The sequence below is a fragment of the Ursus maritimus genome, unplaced genomic scaffold (genome assembly GCF_017311325.1).
Source record: "Ursus maritimus isolate PB19 unplaced genomic scaffold, ASM1731132v1 scaffold_3, whole genome shotgun sequence".
Lineage (NCBI taxonomy): Eukaryota > Metazoa > Chordata > Mammalia > Carnivora > Ursidae > Ursus > Ursus maritimus.
In genome coordinates, this window is record NW_024425563.1 from 21,781,033 (window position 1) to 21,803,084 (window position 22,052).

Here is a 22,052-nt window from a genome sequence, read left to right on the forward strand (position 1 = left end):
TTTTTGTTTAGCAATTGTCAATGGTATTGTCTTTTTAATTTTGGTGTCATTGAGTTCATTGCTAATGTATAGAAATACAGCTGATTTTTGTATATTTCTCCTGAATCCTAGGACTTCGCTAAACTCACTTATTAGATACAAGAGGAGCTTGTTTGTTTGTTTGTTTGTTTGTTTGTTGGGGTTTTTTTTGGTAGATTCCTTGGGCTTTTCTCTGTAGACAGCGATGTCATTTACAAAAAGGAGGTTTTATTTATTCCTTTCCAGGCCACATATGTCTTTTATTCCCTTTTATTGCCTTCCACTGCACTCACTAGGACTCCCAGAACTGTGTCAGATAAGAGTGATGAGAGTGAATATCCTTGTCTTTTTCCTGATCTTGGGGGGAAAGCATTTAGTCTCTCGTCATCAAGTAGAATGTTAGCTGTTTCTGATTGAGGAAGTTTCCTCCTATTCCTATTTTTCTGAGAATTTTCCATCATGAATGCCTGTTGAATTTTAACAAATGGTTTTACTGCATCGATTGATATAATTATATGATTTTGTCTTTAGCTGGTTAATATGGTGGATTACCTTGATTTGCAAATATTGTAGTATTGCTGCATCCCTGGACTAAACCTCACTTAGTCATGGTGTGTAATTCTTGTTATATATTGCTCAATTCTAGTTATTATTTGGCTAAAGATTTTTGTGTCTATATTAATGAGGTACATTGGTTTGTAATTCTTTTGGGGGGGTTGTCTTTGTCTAGTTTTAATACCAGGGTAATACTGGCATCATAAAATGAGTTGGAAAGTATTTCCTCTTGTTCTGTTTTTGGGAAGAGATTGTGCATTGTGAATTGTACATTTTAAAACGGGCACCTGGGTGGCTCAGTTGGTTAAGCATCTGACTTTTGCTTTTGGCTCGGGTCACGATCTCAGGGTTTTGAGATTGAGCCCTGCATCGGGCTCTGTGCTGGTTGTGGGGCCTGCTTGAGATTCTCCCTCTCCCTCTGCCCCTCCATCCCCCACCCCACTCCCACTCATGCTCTCTGTCTCTAAAAAAATTTTTTTTAAATAAAAGGGTGACTTTTAGTATGTGTAAATTATACCTCAATTTAAGAAAATAACACACCCATTGGAAAAACAGATTAAATAGAAAACAAAACAAAACCCTGGTGTTAATTACTCCCACTTTATTTTTCTTTACAAATTATTTTAGCTATTCCAATTCCTTTGCTTTAGCTGTGTCCCACAAATTTTGATATGTTGTATTTTCATTTTCATTCAGTTCAGTGTACCTTTTTATTTCCTTTGAGACTATCTTTTTTGACCCATGAATTATTTAGAAATGTGTTGTTTAGTTTACAAGTGTTTGGAGATTTTCCTGTTATTTTGATTTCCAGTTTGATTCCATTGTGTTTGAAGAACACACTGTTTGGTTTGATTTTTTTTTTTTTTTTAATGCACTGATGGGGGCGCCTGAGTGGCTCAGTTGGTTAAGCGTCTGCCTTCGGCTCAGGTCATGATCTCAGGGTCCTGGGATGGAGCCCCATGTCAGGCTCCTTGCTTAGCAGGGAGTCTGCTTCTCTCTCTCCCTCTGCCCCTCCCCCTGCTCGTACTCTCTCACTCTCAAATAAATAAATAAAATATTTAAAAAATATCTTTAAAAAGTACATTGATGTTCATTTTATTGCTCAGGATATGGTCTATTTGGCATATATTTCATAGGCACTTGAAAAAATGTCCATACGCATATTTTTGCTTTCTGTATTCTTCTTTCCTGAGGTTTCAAGGTTCCTTCTTTTCCTTTTCCTTTCTTTTTTTTTAATACTTTTTTTTTTTTTAAGATTTTATTTTATGTAGTCTCTACACCCAGTGTGGGGCTTAAACTCACAACCCCAAGATCAAGAGTCACACATTCCACTGACTGAGCCAGCCAAGTGCCCCTACTTTTCCTTTCTGATTAGAGAACTTTCTTTAGCTGTTCTTTAGGGCAGGTCTGCTGGTAAACACACTCTCTGAGTTTCCCTTCATGTGCAAAATGTCTTGATTTCCTTTTATTCCTGAAAGGTATCTTCTCTGAGTGTGGGAGCCTAGGTTGACAATTACTTTCTTTAAGCGCTTGAAAAATACTGTGCCACTTTCTTCTGGCTGCCATGATTTCTGATGAGGAATCTGCTGTCAGTTGAACTGTCTCTCCCATACAGATAAGGTGTTTTTTTCTCTTGCTGCTTTCAAGGATCTTTTTTTCTTTAGTTTTCAGAAGTTTGATTATGATGTATCTCGATGTGGGTTTCTTTGGGTTTATCCTGTTTGGCATTTACTGGGCTTCTATGTACTTCTGTAGGTTTATGTTTCTTGTCAAATTTGGGAGGTTTTCAGCCATTATATCTTTGAGTACTCTCCTGTCCCCACCTCCTTGATCCTCTTTGAGGTGCTTTGATGGCACCTCATCATAGCCCAGCAAGGATGGAAATCAAGCCCCGCCTCCCACCCCCCGGACCTTTGCTGACAGGTGAAGGTGGTGTTTGGTTGGAGTAAAGCAGTTATTGTCTGACAGTTTTCTGGCTTGCTAAGCTGCCCCTTCCCCAGTCCTTTGGGTAGGGACAGCAATCTTTTGTTGGAGATTTTTTTTTCCGTCTGTCCATTGGTGTTTCTGGGTTGCTGGCTTCTTTATAGCTTCAGATATGTGAGGCAAACAGACACAGACAGACAAAACAAAAAACCAGGTAACTCAACTATCATGCCATTTCTTGGGTCCTGAGGTCCCTACCCAGTCTGCCTTCCTCTCTCCAACCTATCAAGTCTTCTTCTATATTTTATACATAATGTCCGGGTTTTTGTTTTGTTTTTTTTAATCAATCTTTTTTATAATTGCTATGTTATTTTCTTAAATTGAAGTCTAATTTACATACCATAAGATTCACACTTTTAACCTTTTAAGCAGTTCAGAGGTTTTTAGTACATTCACGAGGTAGTGACACCATCATCACTCTAATTACAGAACATTTTTTTTGTCATCTCAAAAAGAAAGCCCATATCCAAGAGCAGTCACTTCCCATTCCTTACTTTTTCCAGTCCCTGATAACCACTAATCTACTTTCTATTGCCTATTCTGAACATTTCGTATAAATGGAATCATGTAATTTGTGGCCTTTTGTGTCTGGCGTCTCTCACTTAGCATAATGGATTCAAGGTCGGTCTATGTTGCAGCATGTATCAATACCTCATTATTTTTTACTGCCAAATAATATTCTGTTGTATAGATACATTCCTCATTTTGTATATCTGCTTATCAATTGATGGACATTTGGGTTGTTGACACTTTTGGCCATAATGCTGCTGTAAACTTTAGTGTACAAATTTTTGTGCAAACATATGCTTTTAATTCTCTTGGTTACATACCTAGGAGTCACATAGGACCATATGTGGTGACTCTGTGTTTCATTTTTTGAGGAACTGCCAAACTGTTTTCCAAAGCAGCTGCACCACTTTGCATTCTCACCAGTAATGCAGGAGGGCTCTTTTCCTCCACATCCTTGATGATGCTTGTTACCATCCCATCATTTTGATTATAGTCATCTTCGCGGAGATGAAGTGGTATCGCATTGTGGTTTTGATTTGCATTTTCCTCATGACTAATGATGTTGAGCACCTTTTTATGTGCTTACTGGCATTTGTGTATCTCCTATAGAGAAATACCTCTTCAAATCATTGGCCCAGTTTATACTCGGGTTTTTTTTTTTTTTCTATTGCTGTGTTATAAGAGTTCTTTTACATATTCTGGGGACTAGACCCTTATCAGAAATATGATTTGCAAATACTTTCTCCCATTTTGTGGGTTGTCCAGTGTTTTTGTTGTACTTAGCTGGAGGAGTAAAGTACATCTACCTCATCTTCCTGGAGTCAGAAGTCTCCCAAACTAGTTTTGTAATAGCTTTTGGAAGGGCCAAAGTGTACTTCATTGCTTAAAACTCAAAAGTATTTTAAAATCAGTGTGGGAGAGAAATCTTATCCTAGTGTTCGATTTTTTTTGTTGTTGCTTCAAACTTAGAAATTATTTTAAAGTCTGTTTCAGGGGAGGATTTTATTTTAATGTCATTTTTCTATGCATTTTTGTGACCTACCTCCCTGTGTATTCAGAGAACGTTTCCACTTGGTGTGCCATGGCCTACTGGTTATGTGCCATGATACATGTCCCATTAGCTCTCTGGGTAGCCACTGGGGCCGGGGGAAGCCAGCATTTACACCAGTGTTTTGTTCAAATATTATCACTTATATGTGTGCCAACAGGTGCAAAGGGTAAGGAGTCCCGGTTAAGAGAGCACAAGAGTAACCTTATAGCCCCGGTGAGAGTAAGGAGCCCCTTTCTATGGTATGTTTTTAAGCTCTGCAGTCAGAGCAGTGGAAATAGGCACAGGTATGAGTGAGCATTCCTCATTTCTAGGCTAAATAGATGGGTCTTTAATCTTTTCTTACCAAACAGTGAGCAATTCAGAGTTAATCACAAGAAATCAAGAATTGCGTGGTATCACCAGTCTTCACCCAAATCACCTCCTGAGTTCTTCGAAGACTGCTGTCTTCTTCCTGGGTAAAGATTATTTTTGATTTCTATGCTTCTCACTCTACTTCTCCTATAAACTCAAGACACTGCTGTATAGCCACAGCTAGAAGTAGCAGAATCATTTTGAACTTCAAATATTTCTTTTGTTCCATAGGTGCCTGGGTGTCTCTTACCAGCTCCCCAGCCTTGCCAGACTGTGCCATGAATGGATTATGCTTCTGACGAAATCCCTGACGGCGTTTTGTTCGGTCTCCACCGCAGGGTTCTCGTGTATTCTCGAGCACCCTCTCTGGGTTTCGTTCTGCAGCACCGCAGGCTGGTGAAGGGACACTTTCCAAACCACAGGGCTCTCCCTTTGTCAGTGTCCTGCACTCTTTCATCGCCTGCATTAGCCTCTCATTTCAGTCTCTATCCAATCTTATTTCAAATGTCTTCAGTTTTGTAAAATTCTGTAGATTTTTCTCCACTGCATCTCTTCTAGCCTTATTTTTAATTTTTTAAAAGATTCACATTACTCTTAACTCCACACAAACGAGTCATTTCCTTTTTGTCTTCTTTAGTCTCTACTTTGCTGAATATTTGCTAATAGCCTTGATCTTAAGCACTCAAACTCATTACAGACTAGGTACTCTTCACTTTTATTTGGTGTTTAATTCTGTTTTTTATGTCAAAGGGAGAAATGTATGTGAAAGCCTTTTATAAACCAGAAAGCACTATCCACTCATATAACTTATTGAGATTAACAAAGGACCCACTGTGCCTCTTTTCACGCTTTCTGCTCCTTCTGAGCCAAAAGAGCTTCTCCGTAGAGGAGGGAAATATTGAAGAAAAATAAAGCAATGGAGTTGTCTCTTAGCAACTGAGTTCGTGCCTTATAAATCTTGCCCACTTTAGATTACTGCTGCTCAAAATCACTTGCTTTCCTTACTGGCTCAGTGCAAACAATGTTATTAAATTATAGGAAAACAAAGGGAAAAAAAATCTAACGAATGAGTCACTCCGTTTATCGATTGTGCTCTGTCTTGCATGGCACTATTGATAGAGTTGACTTGTCTCTTTCTCTTGATTCTAATTGCAAAACATAGACATATATTTATATATATATTATATATATTATATATTTTATATTATATACTTTTTATATTTTATATATATATATATATATCTTTTGTTGTAATTTAAATTATAAACTAAGTAGAAGCTAAATACCACCTTATACATTTCGAGGTTACCTGAGTCTTGAAATACTATGGATGTCACATAGATAGTACATGACATATACTATAGTTAATAATCAAGTTGTGCATAGCTTAAAGAAAACGAGGTGTCCAAAAACTCAAGCCAAATTGGGGTGTGATAATTTGTGTTATAAAATGATTCATTATAAGGATTCTTCAGATAGATCTTCATAGTATATTTCGCTTAGCAAATAATTCCAAGTACATTTTATGCTACACAATGGAAGAGATAAAGATTGTGTGTGTGTGTGTGTGTGTGTGTGTGTAAATAGTTTTTGGCTTTCAGTATCAGAAGGTGGATAAGACGTGCACACAAATAAAGCAGTACAGTGATAAATGCCTTGTGAGTGGTGAGCTGAGTGCTGTGGAAGTTCAGAGGAGGGAAAGGTCACTTCCAGCTGGGTGAGCTATTATGATTACATGGACAAGATGACATGTTAGAGAACAGAAGACTAACGGAGAGTTTGTCAAGTTTAGTAATTAAGGCAAGATTGAAGAGGCAGGTAAGACGTTGGCGCCTTCAGCTCTAGAACAAGGAGTTTCAACTGGAGTCGGGAAGCCATGGGGAGCCACTGACCTTTTTTTTTTTTTTTTAATCAAAGTCTTGTCTCGGAAAATTTATCTAGCAATAATGTGTAATTTCAGTTAAAAAAGAACTGGTTTGCTGATAGTCTTTTAAGCTCCTTTTGTATGAAACAAAGCTGCATTTATAAATAAGCCAATTATAGAATTGATTCATTTCCCGTCTTTTTAAAAGGTAGTCAAAAGCCTATTTTCAGATGCAATTAGATCCAGTAAGATAAGCTGCGTAGTTAAGGTATAAGCGTTCTATGCAGTGGGGCAAAATACTACATTTCATACTTTCTAAAATCATTTTTAAGGCGCTTTTGTGTCAGCCAGCCTCACGTCTTTCTCCAGCTGAAACAATGTGGAAATCCTCCATTTTCTCTTCCCCGCCCCCCCCCACTTGGATAGAACGAATGTCTATAATGAACAGACCTTCTTATCGTCCCCCTCTCACATTTGTTCGTAATTTTGCCAAATATTTGTATACCACTGCAAAAACGGCGCTCGCCTGCCTTCTCCTTTGTGGGAGACACACACTGAAGGCGCGCGGGCCTACCTCACGGGGTCGGTGTGAGTGAAGTGCTGTGTAAATACTCGGAAAATGCGGAGAGTTGATTGATTGAGAAATGGACTTCAGCCGCTTTGCTAGTGGAAACTGCTCTAGACTGGAAGGCAATGTTTTAATAATAAAGACCATATAATAAGGCTGGCTATTGTTTTCCATGTGGGGTGTGCCTCGGGGAATTTAGAGCGTCACACGGGTCCCACCTGCTACTATTAGGGAAGTCACACTTCCTACGTATTTACCTCACAGGGAAATCATGTTTTTAAAACAGCACCACTAGAAAAGCAGGACGACAAACCAGGAGGTTGGGAACATGGAGCCCGGCTTAGCTCCTAATTTGCTGTGTCACCGAACAAATCAGTGATCTTTTTGTACCTCAGCCTTGATAAGACTGCCCGAAGCTGCCCGGCCAAAACAAGGTAACTGCCGGGTCAGCAACGCACAAACGTAGGGGACTCAGGAACACTTGTAACCAAAAGCTATTGTGTAAAATGGCTGAAGAATAAGATGGCAGGACACCGAAGAGCACACTGTTTGCCCTGTCTTCTTCCCCCATTGTATTGACCCGTGGGTTCCCACCTGAGGTCAAAGTGGCAGGGGAAGGGGGTGTGCGTTGAGGAGGAATTTGTGGTTCCCACTCCGGTCACTTCCAGCCTGAAGAACCTCGAAAAGATCATATTTGATTCTACTCTCAGTCTGTGGTGCTAGTTGGACCTCTTAGGCATTTTCAGTGTCTCTCCTGACAAGGCTCAGGCCTTCCAGCAACCCTGTGTCCCTCTGAGCTTTGCAAAGGCCACAGTCTAGCTCTAGGGCTACCACTGTGTCCCGCTGTCTCATCCTGATCCGAAGAGTGTGTGTCTTCAGATGGAAAGAAAGAATAAATAAATATATTTTTTTAACTCAGTGGAATTTTATTCCCTGATGAATTCATAAGTAAAGATTTAATAATGACGTGATGTAAGTTGGTTTTTTTGAAAATGTATTTTGGGTTTCAGAGCAAGAATTTTCTCTCTCTACTTCTGACCTAAAAGATGAAGAAAAGCTCAGGCTTAGTCCTTAAAAAACATCAGTTTGTGCCATTAATTGGGAAGCACTTCTTTTATCTGAAGTTGGGATGGAATCTGACTAGCTCCTCCCAAAGCTTAAAAGTTAGGAGCACAATTTTAGAAATGAGACACTTTGAAACAGTTTCCCCCTTTTTTGCTGTATCTTTCGAATGCCAGGCAGAGCTTGCCGTATTGAATCAAATTGAAGCATGCCCAGTAAAAAATAATAGCCGCTGGCTTGGGAACTAGACCTTAGTTTGTTCGGAAACCAAAAGGATCCTGGCCCAGTTTTAGTGTATGGAAACCCTCCAAACCACCTTGGCTGGCCCCTGGTATTGTACAACCAGGCTGCAGAACACGAGGGCTCCGTGCTCTCTGCAATGGTGGGAATCTGCTCTTTCTTAGCAGATCAAATCCGGGGTGAATACCAGCACACAGACTGTGTGGTCTAGTTCAGGCTGCAACCTCAGCACGAATCGTTGAAGACCAAGTTCAGGAGAGCGAGGGAAACCACAAAGACTAAGCAGAGAGCAAGGGCTTGCTTGGGTAGCCACAGCGGCACATTTTAGACATTCAGAGATCATTGCTTCTTTCTTTCTCCTTGGCACGTCTTCCCCACAGAAAGGTTACGGGGGGAATAAAAGGAGGAGGAAAGCCTTGACTCGAAAAGAAAAAAAAAGGGAAAAAAATTATATAAAGTGATCATCTGTACGGCCTGAGACTTCTGTGTTTATTGGGTGTCTACCCTTTCAGTACATTTGGCCAATACTTTCCCCTTGATTCCTCATCATTTAAGGACGCTGTATAATCCAAAAGACGTGTTAATGACGTGTAGCCCATTTGCTTACCATGAGTCCGTAAGAACAGGATAAGAGGGCTTAGGGAATACTTGTACTCCATTCTGTTTTTAGAGTGTTAACTCATTTTCTTCCATTAAAAGCCTATCTTATTCTCTTTCTAGGGAACAGTATGACTAAATACACTGAGAAGCTAGAAGAGATCAAAAAGAGTGAGTAACACTATTGATGGTTTGGGATAATGGAGCCCTGAAGTTCTAGAAGTTGGTTATTAACAATCTTACCCCATCCCACAGCTGACAGGCACGGAAAGCTATGGGAGGCGGGCGAGCCTGGCGGGTGCCGAGGAGGATGTGGGAAACACCGTGTACCATCCCGGCCAGCGGCTGAATTGTCGCCTGAGGGCCGAGCTCTGCCCGACAGACATCCCACAGGAGATGTTAGTGTTGGAATGCAGAACGAGCTCTCTAGTTAGGAAGCAAGAGTCCGAGCTTCTAGTTTCATCGTACTGCAGTCTCCACGACCTTTTTCAAGGTCATGATCTTTTCTATCTTCTTCGTTTTCTCATTGCCCAAGATAGGAATAATATTATCTCTTACTTCATAACCTCCTGTGCATGTAAATTAGTCTAAGTTATTCATGAAAGACATCGACGGGGGGAGAGGGAGCGAGCTTAGTCTTAAAGTGGTGCTATGCTTATAAATTCATTGCAGTCTGCTTTCCCTTAATTAAAAATCATATTTCATGCACGTCCTTTTTACAAACTAATCGGCTTCAAAGATAAGCTGCTAGTCACCGAGTGCCTTGCCCTTGCACAAAATCATAATTTTTCAACCTGTGTCCAAAGTGTACACACCGAGGCTAGGATTAGAGAAGTAGAAACATCTGTTTCCTAGGATGGGTTTGCTCATCTCCTCAGTAGAAGAACACGGCGCGAGGGGACGGGTTCGCTAATGGTAGTAAGAGGCGCTCTGATGGTTCGCAGTTCAGAACTTCGCTCTGGTAATACACGTCCTTTGGGAAGAGAATATTACAAACCCAGAATTCACCGGAACTTCTGTTTTTGTAACGCGGTGTAACGCAGGGCTTTTAATTTAAATGATAATGTTTCTGCTTCTTTTGAGTTGCTGCAGTGTGGAGAAACCCCAGCCAGCAGTGTGGACTTCAGAGCGCTTTAAGCCGACTCTGTTGGTTGCCTGTGTTCAGCTCTAAGGGCTGATGTTATAGACGTTTGGTTTTTCATGTGTAATGTCACACCATCCTTTTCTTCTTCGATCCTTTATATTAGATTTTGTAATTTTATTATATTTTACATTACATAAGTGTATATATATATATATTTAAGTGTATATTGCCATTTTAAACCATTTGAAAAAAATCTCATTTACTTACCCATGCTTCATTGTTGTCCTTAGTTCATCGACAGCAGGCAAAATGAAGCTGGCTGGCTTCTGTTTGGATTTGCAATCTCTTTTGCCTCTTCTCCATTCACAGCTTAGTGTAAGCTCACCTGTCCACACCAAAATCTGTCCCCTGAAAATGTCCCATTCCGCCCAGATTGCTGAACCCTGTTTTAAACATTGCTTAAAAGCACAATGTGGTTTCTCTAATATCTAAACTTTAAATGGAGCTTGTCTCCCCACCCTCCACCCCATCCCCCACAAAATATCTCTAGAATAGAGTCCTTGAAAATGTTTGCTTCCCTCTTCAGAAGTTTTGGACTTCCTTTTAGTAAGACAAGAGACTCCTCTCCCCTTGTTTCACACACTTTGTGCTGATTCCCTGACTAGAATTACTTCAGATTCTGATTCGAGATCTACATTTTGGAAGCTATTTCCTTCTCTTTTCCCATTTTCTGTTGTAGACGTTCTTTTGGGTCAAAAGGGAGGAGAATATCGCCTTGTTTCATGACACCCTAGACCCATCACTTTTCTCGGGTTACCTTAGATGCCAGGTCTTTCTGTGAAATCACAAACCTTGCTCTGTTACTTCCTTTGAATTTGTCTTCCACTGTGAGCCCAACTTCCCTTTGCTAATAACGTGTTTTAACAGAACCCTGAAAACGCAGAATTCCTTTGTAATCTGAATATTCTTTCTACTCGGTCTCGGGAAAATAGACACTCTGTGTCTATTGACTGCTCACAAAGCCTATTCTTGGCTTCTGGTGGTTAGATGACACTAGCTGGACCCAGTGTGAAGCATCCTAGATAGTCAGGTCTCTGTCCTTCCAGTAACTCGAGAGAGCCAGACTGGGACTCCAGACTTACCGGAGAAGCAAAACTTGATAACGTATCTGAAACTAGGATTTTCTGTCTCCATCCCAGGGTTTGGGAGAAGCGACAGTAGCAGAAGCTTCCATTCTTAAAGCTCTGGTCGCCCTTGCAAGGACAGACCGACAGAACTTTCCAAGTCATCCTTTTTTATAAACTTTAAAACTTACTAGTAAAACGTCTAGTTTGATCTTTTATCTCTGAGTAATAATGTCAGAAAGTCCTAATGATGGCTGTCCTTCTAAACAAGAACCAGGTATGTAGAGTTCAGGCTCGAATGTGCAGCGGGATGCCTAGCGCCTGTGAGAGGATACTAGACATGCCAGTCAGTAGAATATAGTAGAGCCTGTTTTTTGTTTGAGATCATTTCTACTTAGTCAAAGGGGATTTGAATGTGTGCATTTTGTGCTGGGAATGTGAAGAAGTGGAGAAGTATTTCAAACTATGTAACCATACCAAAAGAATATCAGTGGAGAAATGCCACAGTGGAAACTACTTGAAAGCCGTTGACTCTTTTTATTGGCTGATTTATTGCCATTGTGATTTATATAAACGACTTTTGGTGGGCAGATTGTTGGCAATTGAGAGGAGACTATAGTTATTCATGTGCACTTTTGAAAGCTTCTGCCCAGCCCCTTGGGTCTGCATCCTGGCCGTTCTTAGAATCTCCTTTGCATCTAGGTTTGTTACCTTATTGTATCCAGAAGAAGCTATTCTGAGAATTTTCTAGAAGTAATGGTTAGTTATTAGCCACATGGCTCTCCTTGAGACATCTGAGAACAGAGAAGTTTGAATCCTTTGTAACAAAGCGTCTCAATATATTGACAGAAATCTAGTTTTTAAAGCACTGTTATTTCCTGACTCTAAGTCGTAAGGGGTTACGGTCCACCAAGCTGACGTTAGCCTCCAAAGAATCCGTTCTGTGTTGGTTTTTGGAAAATTCATGGAAATGATTAGTAACACCAGGTAAATAATTTTAAATACCTTTAATCCTTTCCTTTGTTGCTAGGAGTCTCGGTTTATGCGACTTCTATACTGTGAAGGCCATAGTAATTATCCACCTAACCTTTAGTAATTTGGAAATAATGAGGAAGTACCTAAGGAATCATGGCCGCCAATACGAAAATGTAGAAGGGAAGTAAGGGTGGGTGGGAGTTTGATTTTGAAAACTCTTCAGAATTGGCCGTCATCTTCAGGAAATTTTAAGGAAGCTAATTTTTAGCATGCCTCTGTGGGACAGATACGAGGTCAAGGGAGATCGGCTAAATTTTAAAAGACTGTTCTATGTGATAAGAAGAACTGTTAACAAGTGCAGAAGTGCCCCCATGTCTCAGGACGGTCAAGATGGCGCCGAATAAATATTGATGTTTCAGGATGATTTTTTTAAATTGTGGTAAAAAAACCTCCACAGAACATAAAATTTACCGTCTTCGCCATTTTTAAATGTGACACTGCTGCACGACGGATCTCAGGAAATTTTTCATCTTGGAACACTGAGTAGGTGGATTTTTACTGAAGTGGAGTGGCGGAGGGAGAAACTGATAGAAAAGATCATCAGGACCAGGCATAACTTTGTGCCCAGCATGGTGGGGGGGGGGGCACGGGGAGTGTTGCCCTGTGTCTCCAGTATAATTTGTAACCTCAGGAACAGAACCGTTCTCCCTTCAGGTCAGAGTTAGGATAATAGGGCGTGAATGTCTTACCAGCTGTTTGACCTGGGGCAACTGAGCTTCTCTGGGTCTCTGTCCTCATTTGCAAATTGCAGACGGGTTATTCCCTGCTTTGTTCTGAAAAGGATTTAAAGTGGCTTACAAAAATGCGTGCAATACAACAGTGGTCAAAAGAAAGACAGCAGAGTAAAAGGGAAAAATGGTAAGCAGAGAGAATAAATGCGAGGGGTAAAGTCAAGAGACACAAAAGAATGGCTTGTAAATTCAAATTTAAGCTTCCTACCGGGGAAGGCCAAGGAGGGGGGTTGATAAAGAGGTGATAAGAATGTGTGGCGCTTAATTTTGACCATACCGTGAAGATCATATATGAGATAGTATATGTAAAAGCATATAAATCACTTGAAAATCACACCATATAACGACGACTAGAAAGAATGAGTACCTCTAAGAAAGAAAAATATACCTAGAAAATTATTTGTCCTATCCTGCTTTTCAGATTACAGATACAAAAAGGATGAGCTTTTCAAGAGACTAAAAGTTACAACTTTTGCCCAGCTGGTAAGTTGAACGATCCTCCATTGGAGTAAAGACTCTTGTGCTTTTATGTGAGTATCTGTAAATTCCACGGTGGGTAGTGTTTGCAGAAGGGTTTCTCTGATTCTTTACATTTCACCTATGGAAGGATTGATGTGTGGTGTGTGCTCATTCAAGGGTAGTATGAACAGTCTTCCTTGATAAGAATTTTATAAAGCAACGTGTACATTCTACCTTTAAATCATCACACTTAGGTTTGTTTAGGTTATATTTTTTCCTTGCGTGCTTTAATTTAATATTTAGAATCTCGACTTCTGGTCTCTGGATTGTTTGGACATTTTTCTCCGTGAAACCAGGTGATTGCCATGGGCTGTTTTGTTTTGGGAAAGTCACTTTCTTCTTTCATTTGAAAATTAGGGACGAAGTGTCTCTCTAGCCCCCAAACATGAATTTCACTGAGGTACCTCAGGGTGGATCTTGGGTCTTAGGAGCTGAGCTCCTAAGTGAAAAGTGCTTTAAAAACTGTATGTAGGTATTCAGTGTTGTGATAAATATATTCATAATTACATTTATGTCTTCATTGCATGTAGAATTGTTGATTCAATTCTGTCATTGTAAGTACCGTGTGTTGAGACTGAAATACATGATTATCTATTCACTTTTCTTGTCCTAAATTGTCCTTTTGGTCTTTTCAGGTTAGTATGTGATGTTTTAAATGAATTTTTTTTTCTGGAACTATCATCTGCAGTATGATTACTCCTCCCAAAATAAGGAGATTTAGTCTCCAATGCAGGACACTAACAGTTCCTTAAACCAAGAGATCTTTGATGTTTGATGTTTGCTCATCTTTTATAAAAGACAGAAGTGCCGCTGTTTAAAGACGAACATACGTGCATCTGTACATTTCATTCTTTCTTCTGTCAGGTCATCCAAGTTGCTTCCCTATCTGATCAAACACTGGAAGTGACAGCTGAAGAGATTCAAAGGCTAGAAGGTAATGAGAATTGAGGATGTGGGGCAAATAAACGATTGACCATTTGACTGAAGTTCTCACCCTGTCCGCCTTTGCTGTGCTGTTCACAGGGAATTGGGACTTTGATGGATCTATTTGTAATTAGATTGTTACCCTCCGAGAAATGCTGTCTGGTGCTTTAATTGTTAATTCTTATTTCTTTTCAAAAGCCATCTGGTTTTCTGGCTCTAACACTCGTAGTTTTAAATGTTTTTGATGTGTTTAATATACTGATTACTTTTTTTCCGACAAATATTTTTAGTGCCTTCTCTATATGCACGGGTCACCGTATTAGGTGCTAGGAGACTAGAAAGACGAAGAACGCCCAGCTCTGCTTACATGGAGCTGGTAGCCCCGTGTGTGCACGGTGAGTGCTGGCTGAGGAGTGCGACAGCAGAAGCACAAAATCACGAACACGCAGAAATTCATAATGGAGAACTGGAGAGGCGCCATTGTTTGTTGAATATATATTGCTAAGTAATTCCCTCAAGTTTCCTTACTTAATCTTATCAAAAACCCTAGAAGGTACACTTTAGAGATGAGAAGCCCAAGCCTCAGAAGTTAAATTACTTGCTCAAGGTGATAACAGCCAGTAAGGAATGGTGGCAGGAGACAGAGCCAGGAGTGTCCAGTAACAACCAGTGTCTTTGCTATGGGAGTTCTGAGGAAGGAAAGGTAGTTTCCAGTTAGAAAACTGAGGTAGACTCTCTGAAAGGTTTTGACCTGGGCCATAAAGGAGGGTAGAATCCCAACAGGTGCAAGTCAAGGGTGAGGTTCTTGCAACCAGAGCAAAGGCATGTGGAGAACGAGAAGCTCCAAGCGAGTTTGGTGAATGCGTCATCCGGCCTGGTGGCCGTCGGGGGGGAGGCATGGGCGCTGGGCTGGAGGTAAGGGTAGGAAGGTAGGCTTCTAGCTCCGGGTTTGCCTTCTGAAGTGCCGAGTCGAAACATAAAACTTCTTAGTTGTACTCTCAGGAAAAGACTACACAGAGTTAAGGTCTTTATTTTACCCTGAGGTACTCAACCATCAATGTGTGGCTGGTTACTGAAGGGAAACGTGTTCTGTGAAGGTCGATGGAGGCCAGGAACTTGACTTCTGATTTCAAGACAACTTTCTCAGGAAGTCCAAACCCTGGTTTTGTGCAACTTAACTGTCATCTCCCTAGGCTTGTTTTTGTTAGGGAGGATGAAGAGCATCTGACAAAGAGGGGAATTTATCTTTGACAGATGCCTCTCACACGGCAGAGAAATAAGGGCTCTTTGTAACAGAGATAAATTGAGTCTCCTCATAGAAGTACTCCCAATTTTAACCTGGTTATATAAGTACCTGGATTTGGTCCTTTAATTCATTGCAATTGCAGCACCGGAACATATGGGCACATGCAATTTTCTCTTCTGAGATGAATTTGCACAGCAAAATAGGCTCTTGTAAAGTAGGACACCATAATGTGTGAGTAATATTAGTGTTTTTCTAGTGCTCTACACAGAATAATAACTCACTCAGGAATGCCTGTAGAACAGATTGTATGCATATTGGCTATTTTTAAAGGAATAAAAAATCTTTTGTAATGTTTATTGTTTTTTCCCCCTGACTTAAAAGTGTATTTCTAGAAAATTAGAAAACTGCAAAAAATATATAAAGTTAAAATAATAATCCTTGCTAACATTTGGCTCTAGTTTCCCCCTATCTAGCTGCCCACCCAAATCCATACTCTTTGTGTATACTTTTGAATTGTGTTGTTTCAAATTAACATTTTATCATGCATGCTATCCTGTGTCATTAAATGGGCTTCAGAAGCTGAATTTGAAGGTTGTATTGTCGTATAATGCCTGTCCTGTGGAAATACCACGATTTATTTAATTATTCTCCTATCGGACATTACAGTTTTCCTAATTTTTCACTTTTATAAAACAGTGCTGTAATGTAAATACATAAACTTTTGTGTACTTCTTATTATTCCCTGAAGATAAATTGTGGCAGATGGTCCAAGGGTGGAACCATTTTAAGACGCTCGATGTTGATTCCACAGTATCTCCAGAATGGTTCTTCCTGTTTGCATTCCCAACAAATAAATGAGAAGACCTGTTTCTCTTCATCCTAGGCAATGCTGAGTAATTATGATTTTTGCAAATGTTTGCCAGTTTGATAGAGGAAAAGTGATAATTTTCCTTTGAATCTCTCTGATCATAAAATAGAGCTTCGTGTATGTGTGTGTTTATTGGTCATACTTATTTCTTCTTCTGAGAACATTACACGTCCTTCCCCATTTTTTTTTCCTCATGGAATGTTCATCTTTGACCGATTTGTGAAAGCTCTGCGTATTAGGATATCTTCAAACATTGGAAACCAGTACAGCCTCGAAAATGAATGAGAAAAAGCTTTACTTAATGACTTGGAACAGTTTTCAAGCTGTATCATTAAGTAAAAATAAAACAACAACAAAACAAAAAACCAAAGTGTAGAACAGTTTGAATGGCATTCTCCTGATATGTGAAAAGGGGAAGAAATAAAATAGATGCAAAAGTCCGTAGTCGTTTTATTTCTGGAAGGAGATAAAAATCTGTGAGGGTAGCTCCCTTGGGAGAGGAGGCCTGAGGGACTTCCTTTCCATATTAATAGTTTTATCTTGTTTGCATTTTTACCTTGTGCTCAGGATCTTTTTTCAATTAAAGCACCAGTTAATTAAACAACTCTGTAAATTAAGTGTATTAACCTTTCCTCATGCATCTAGGTCATAGATATTTTTCCTAATTTGTTACTCAGCTTTTAATTTTCTTCGTGTTGGTTTTTGACATACACAAGGTTTGCATTTTTACAAGATTAAATCTATTAGCCTTTCATGTTGTGTTTTCCTTTATTGCCTTAGGCTCATAACATCCAAAATAAGATAAACTATTCACCTGTATTTTCTTCGATTAGCTTGCTTGGTGGTTTTGTTGTTTGTTTGTTTTCCTACATCAATCTATTGGTTAATGTTTTGGTATATGATGGGGGGGGGGGTCTTTTTTTTTTTTTTTTAAGATTTTATTTATTTATTCGACAGAGATAGAGACAGCCAGCAAGAGAGGGAACACAAGCAGGGGGAGTGGGAGAGGAAGAAGCAGGCTCCCAGCAGAGGAGCCTGATGTGGGGCTCGATCCCAGAATGCCGGGATCACACCCTGAGCCGAAGGCAGACGCTTAACCACTGTGCCACCCAGGCGCCCCGTGAGGGGGTTTTCTAAATTCTATTTTTCTAGATAGTTGGCACAATATCCCACCACCATTTATTCAGTTGTTCTCCCTTTACGCACTGGTTAGTGATGTTACCTTTAACATATATATTAGCTTTTTATATATATTCTGGGGGCTGTGTCTGTGTTCTCATATTCCATTGTTGTGGTTTGTGGTTCAGCATTGTTTTGATCATTTATCTTTGCAACATATGTTACTATTCGCTAAGGCATAGTCTCTAAGTTACCTGTATGTATGTATGTGTGTGCGTGTATATATTTTATATAAATATATAATATTTATATACATATAATATTGTATATATTTATAAATAATATTTTATATATATATATAAATTTTTTTCCTTCTCATCTTTAAAATCTTTTTACGCTTTTCAAAAATCCCATTGGGATTGTATTAGGGTTAAAAATTAAGTGTGGAAAGGATTAACATCGTTTCACTTTTAGTCACCCAGTCAGGAATGTGACAGTACATCACTGTCTTCATTCAGATTGTCTTTAATGTCTCTTAAGTAAAATTTTTATAAGACCTGTAAAGGACATAAGCTTTTACGGGTCCTTTACATGTCTTAATAGGCTTATTTTCGAGGAGAGCGTATCTTATATTTGCAGTTGTTACTGTAAAGGAGATGCTCGTCATATTCCTTTCTAATTGGCATATAAGAAAAGTGGTTTGTTGGTATTTCTTTTTTTTTTTTTATCTAACCACATACTTATTTCCCTTATTCTCATAGCATTCTTCTGAAGTTTCTAGGTATATATATCATGTGCAAAATAAATGTTAGTACTCTTTAATAACCAGGCCTCTTCTTTCTATTTCTTCTCTCATTGTACCAGTTAGAATAGCAAATTCTCAAACTTTTTGGTACAGTCTCCCTCTGCATTCTTAAATTGAGGACCTCAAAGAATTTTGGTTTGTGTGCATTATATCTATTAATATTTCGGATATTAAAAATTTTAATGGAGAACTTAAAAATTTTTATCTACTGTTTCATTTACAAACAGTGATACTGAACCCATTGCAAACATAAATAACAGTTTTATGCAAAATAGCTGTGTTTCCAAAACAAAAAAAAACTTTACTGAGCATGGCATTGTTTTACATTTTTTTTTTAAATCTTGATGTCTGATTTAACAGTAGACAGCTGATTCTCATGGCTTCTGCATTCAGTCTGTTGCAGTATGCTCTTTGGGTTGAAGTACAGGAAGAAAATCTAGCCTCACACAGATCCTGTAGTTGGAAAAGGGAGACTCTTTTGATAGCTCTTTGAGATCATTGTGGATACATATCTTTGATACTATGCCAAAACTTGACAACACGTAGCTTCTTAAATGTTAGTCGTAATGTAGACTCTGAAACCGTATCAGTGCGTGTTTCGTACTCTGTTACATTAAACCCATTGCTCTCTCTTGTCCTTTGAATTCATCTTCTTACCCAGGTGTGATTTTATAACTTCATTCATTGGTCATTTGAGAAAGATTGATTCACCGAGTTATGAAGATCTTCCAAACACTGACAGATTTCGTTCATTATGCAATATCCAAAAAGAAATCATATTTAATCATCTCACCACCTATCTTATCAGAAAAGTCATTGAGTACAGGGAGGCAGTCAAGCTCCTGATGGCTAGCGCAGTTTCCAGAATTCTGATTTTTGTTCAGAATTGAATCATTACACCACATTCTATCAGTTGTTTTCCTTGAAATGACAGTTCGCTTAGATCATTTTTGAGAAAATGTCTGCCACATGCACAAGTCTAAGTAACTACAATTTTTCTGTCAGTTTTCCTTCCAAGTAAAAATGGAGTTCAGGGCAAAAGCAGCATTAATCACACTAATACTTTCCCTTGAGACAACGCTGGTATCTCGGTGTGGAGCCCACTCGCTATATGCGGAACCCTCCCCCCCCATCTCAGCACACAGAATATTCAAAAGGTGTGTACTTGAAGATGAGATTTAATAGAATTATGATTATGGATCCATCGGGGGACTGTTTCAAACGTGACTGCCGTATTTTTTTAAAAAAATTTTATTTATTTATTTGACAGAGATAGAGACAGCCAGCGAGAGAGGGAACACAAGCAGGGGGAGTGGGAGAGGAAGAAGCAGGCTCATAGCAGAGGAGCCTGATGTGGGGCTCGATCCCAGATCGCCGGGATCACGCCCTGAGCCGAAGGCAGACGCTTAACGACTGCGCCACCCAGGCGCCCCGTGACTGCCGTATTTATTGATGGAGCGCGTTCATGTTGGTGAAAACTACGACCGTCGCCAACAAAACTCAGTGCCTCTGCCCCATCGTTGCTCAGGCGCTCACGGTTTTAGCCCCCCTTGCTTTGACACCATTGGTGCAAATACCAACACAGTAGAAGAGACCTTGCAGGTCCCCCTGAAAGGGTCTCGGAGCCTCCTGGGGGGTCCGCAGGCTACATTTTGAGACCCTAGATGTGAGAACTTCCGGGACAATTCATAATCGCGATAGGATTTCCTCGTCTTGACCTAATGCCAATGGGACTGCCGCACACGTGAATAAACTCGGAGGTCAACTTCTCTTATTTATCCCTTTGCAAATCTTAGACAATGACTCTTCGGCGACGTCAGAGCCCGACGGGGAGATCGGTGCCAGGACCAACGGGAAGGGGAGCCCCGGGGAGCCGTCGCCAAGCCCCGTGCAGTTCATAACCAGCGCGGGAGCCGGCGACTCCAGTCGCTCGACTCTGCAGAGGTATGCTCATCGGAGTCCTGTTTCCCTTGCATTTCACTTCCTACTCACCTGGATGCCAGTTGCCGTGATTTAATCACCGTAGAAACAGACTGGCAGTAGTCAAGTCCCACGTTTTCACCCCAGCCCTTCTCCTTTTCTCTTGCTATAAATGCCACTGCCTGAATCTTTTCACAGCCTCTTGGTGCAGGTAAGAATATACTGATAAGAGGGCATTAATGTTCAGTCCTTAATTCCATCGTCCTCAGCCTTCCTGGATGCAGGTTTGCTATTAGGACGTAGCTTTACAACTACTATCTTTTGATTCCCACTCCCGCCCTTTTCTGTCTGCAGCAGCTTATAATTACCCTGTCTAGGATCAGAAGAAAACTAGAGTGCCATGCCGGTGCTCTGATATTACACAGGTGCGAGGGAGCAGGAAAGCAGCCTTTGGCGTCAGTTCTCAAACTGCACGTGACTGGTCCTTCTTTCTGCGTTGACTATGATGCAACACTTTCTGCAGATATTAGGTGTTGATTATGAGATGGTGCTGATTTTCCGCTCGCAACCATCCCTTCTTCTAGCAAAACAATTGGACCAGAGAAACTAGGTCTGCTAGAGAAAGAATTGCTATTATCAGTATCACTATTTTTTTTAAAGATTTAATTTATTTATTTGAGAGAGAGAGAGAGAGCGCGCGCGCGCGCGCGCGCGCACGGGTGGGGGGAGGGGCAGAGGGAGAGGGAGAAGCAGACTCCTCGCTGATCAGGGAGCCCGATGGGGGACTCGATCTCCGGACTCTGGGATTGTGACCCCAGCCGAAGGCAGCCGCTTAACCGACTGAGCCACCCAGGCACCCCAGTACCACTATTATTTTTTTATAGCTACTTTACGCAAGAACTCTAAAATTGGAATTAGCGACACAGACCCATAAGATTTCCATTGAGGGTGCAGTTTCATAGGAAATAGATTTTCTTCTCCTTTGGGTCAACAAAATATGCACTCTGTGGCATCTAGTTACAGCATTTATCAGGTCTTAGTGCAGAATCTGATTTGCCATGCGGGGAGAGGAGCCATCAGGACATACTCGTGTGTGGTCTGGCACACATGTCTTCATATTTGCCTGGGAAAGGCATCCTCTTCTTATTCCACTACAGATATTGCACTCCTTGCCATTTTGTTCAGAACACCCACTCCTCTTAAGCCTTCAATTCGTATTTTTTACCACATTTTGCATGTAATCTCAATATGGTGACCAGTTTTGCGACCTTAGAACTGTCGATAGCGAGCTCATTCATTTAATCCTAGTGTTTCCTCTGTCTCATTATATGAATGTCACCAAATTGAAAGCCTCTTCAACCTCAACACTGTCACCTATAAACTGGCAGTAAGTACAGAAAACATTAAAAACATTACTATTGAAAACATTAAGGTTCAAATACGTATAGATAGGCCACTGTATTCACAGGTGAGACACATTAAAATGTTGTTGTTGGTTTATGTTACTTCTACTGTACATAGAAAGCCTTCCTTTTTCCTGTCCTACCAACCTCATTCTTTCCCCTTTGCTCTGCTTTCATACATTCCTCACAGTCCCATTAGATTAACTGTTGGCCTCTTTCTTCCTCTGAATGCTGTCCTTGTTGCTGGAGGTGGCATGTGCCCTATGGTTTCTGCCCCCTCAGCCGTGCTCATGACCTAACATGCGTTCTCTGAAGGTGAGCACGGATGGACACAGGGGTCCCTTCCTCGGGGTCCAGCGTGAGAGAATAGGAGTCCACGCGGCCGTGCATTCAGAGGCAGAACTGAGACACCATATCCATTTTCCTTTGTCTTTGAAGTGTCCTTTGAAAAGACACTGAGCACTCTCTGGCTATT

General features: G+C 40.4%; 1 protein-coding gene across 2 annotated transcripts in view; it reads left to right on the top strand.

The window, feature by feature from the left end:
* Positions 1 to 22,052, top strand: part of CEP41 (centrosomal protein 41) — a 46,371-nt gene that overhangs the window by 18,613 nt on the left and 5,706 nt on the right. For both annotated transcript variants that reach the window (XM_008705883.2, XM_040643997.1), the window contains 4 exons: positions 8,923 to 8,970; positions 13,195 to 13,256; positions 14,157 to 14,226; positions 20,051 to 20,198. In XM_008705883.2, coding sequence (XP_008704105.1) covers positions 8,923 to 8,970; positions 13,195 to 13,256; positions 14,157 to 14,226; positions 20,051 to 20,198 — 328 coding nt within the window. The remainder of the gene's footprint in view (positions 1 to 8,922; positions 8,971 to 13,194; positions 13,257 to 14,156; positions 14,227 to 20,050; positions 20,199 to 22,052) is intronic.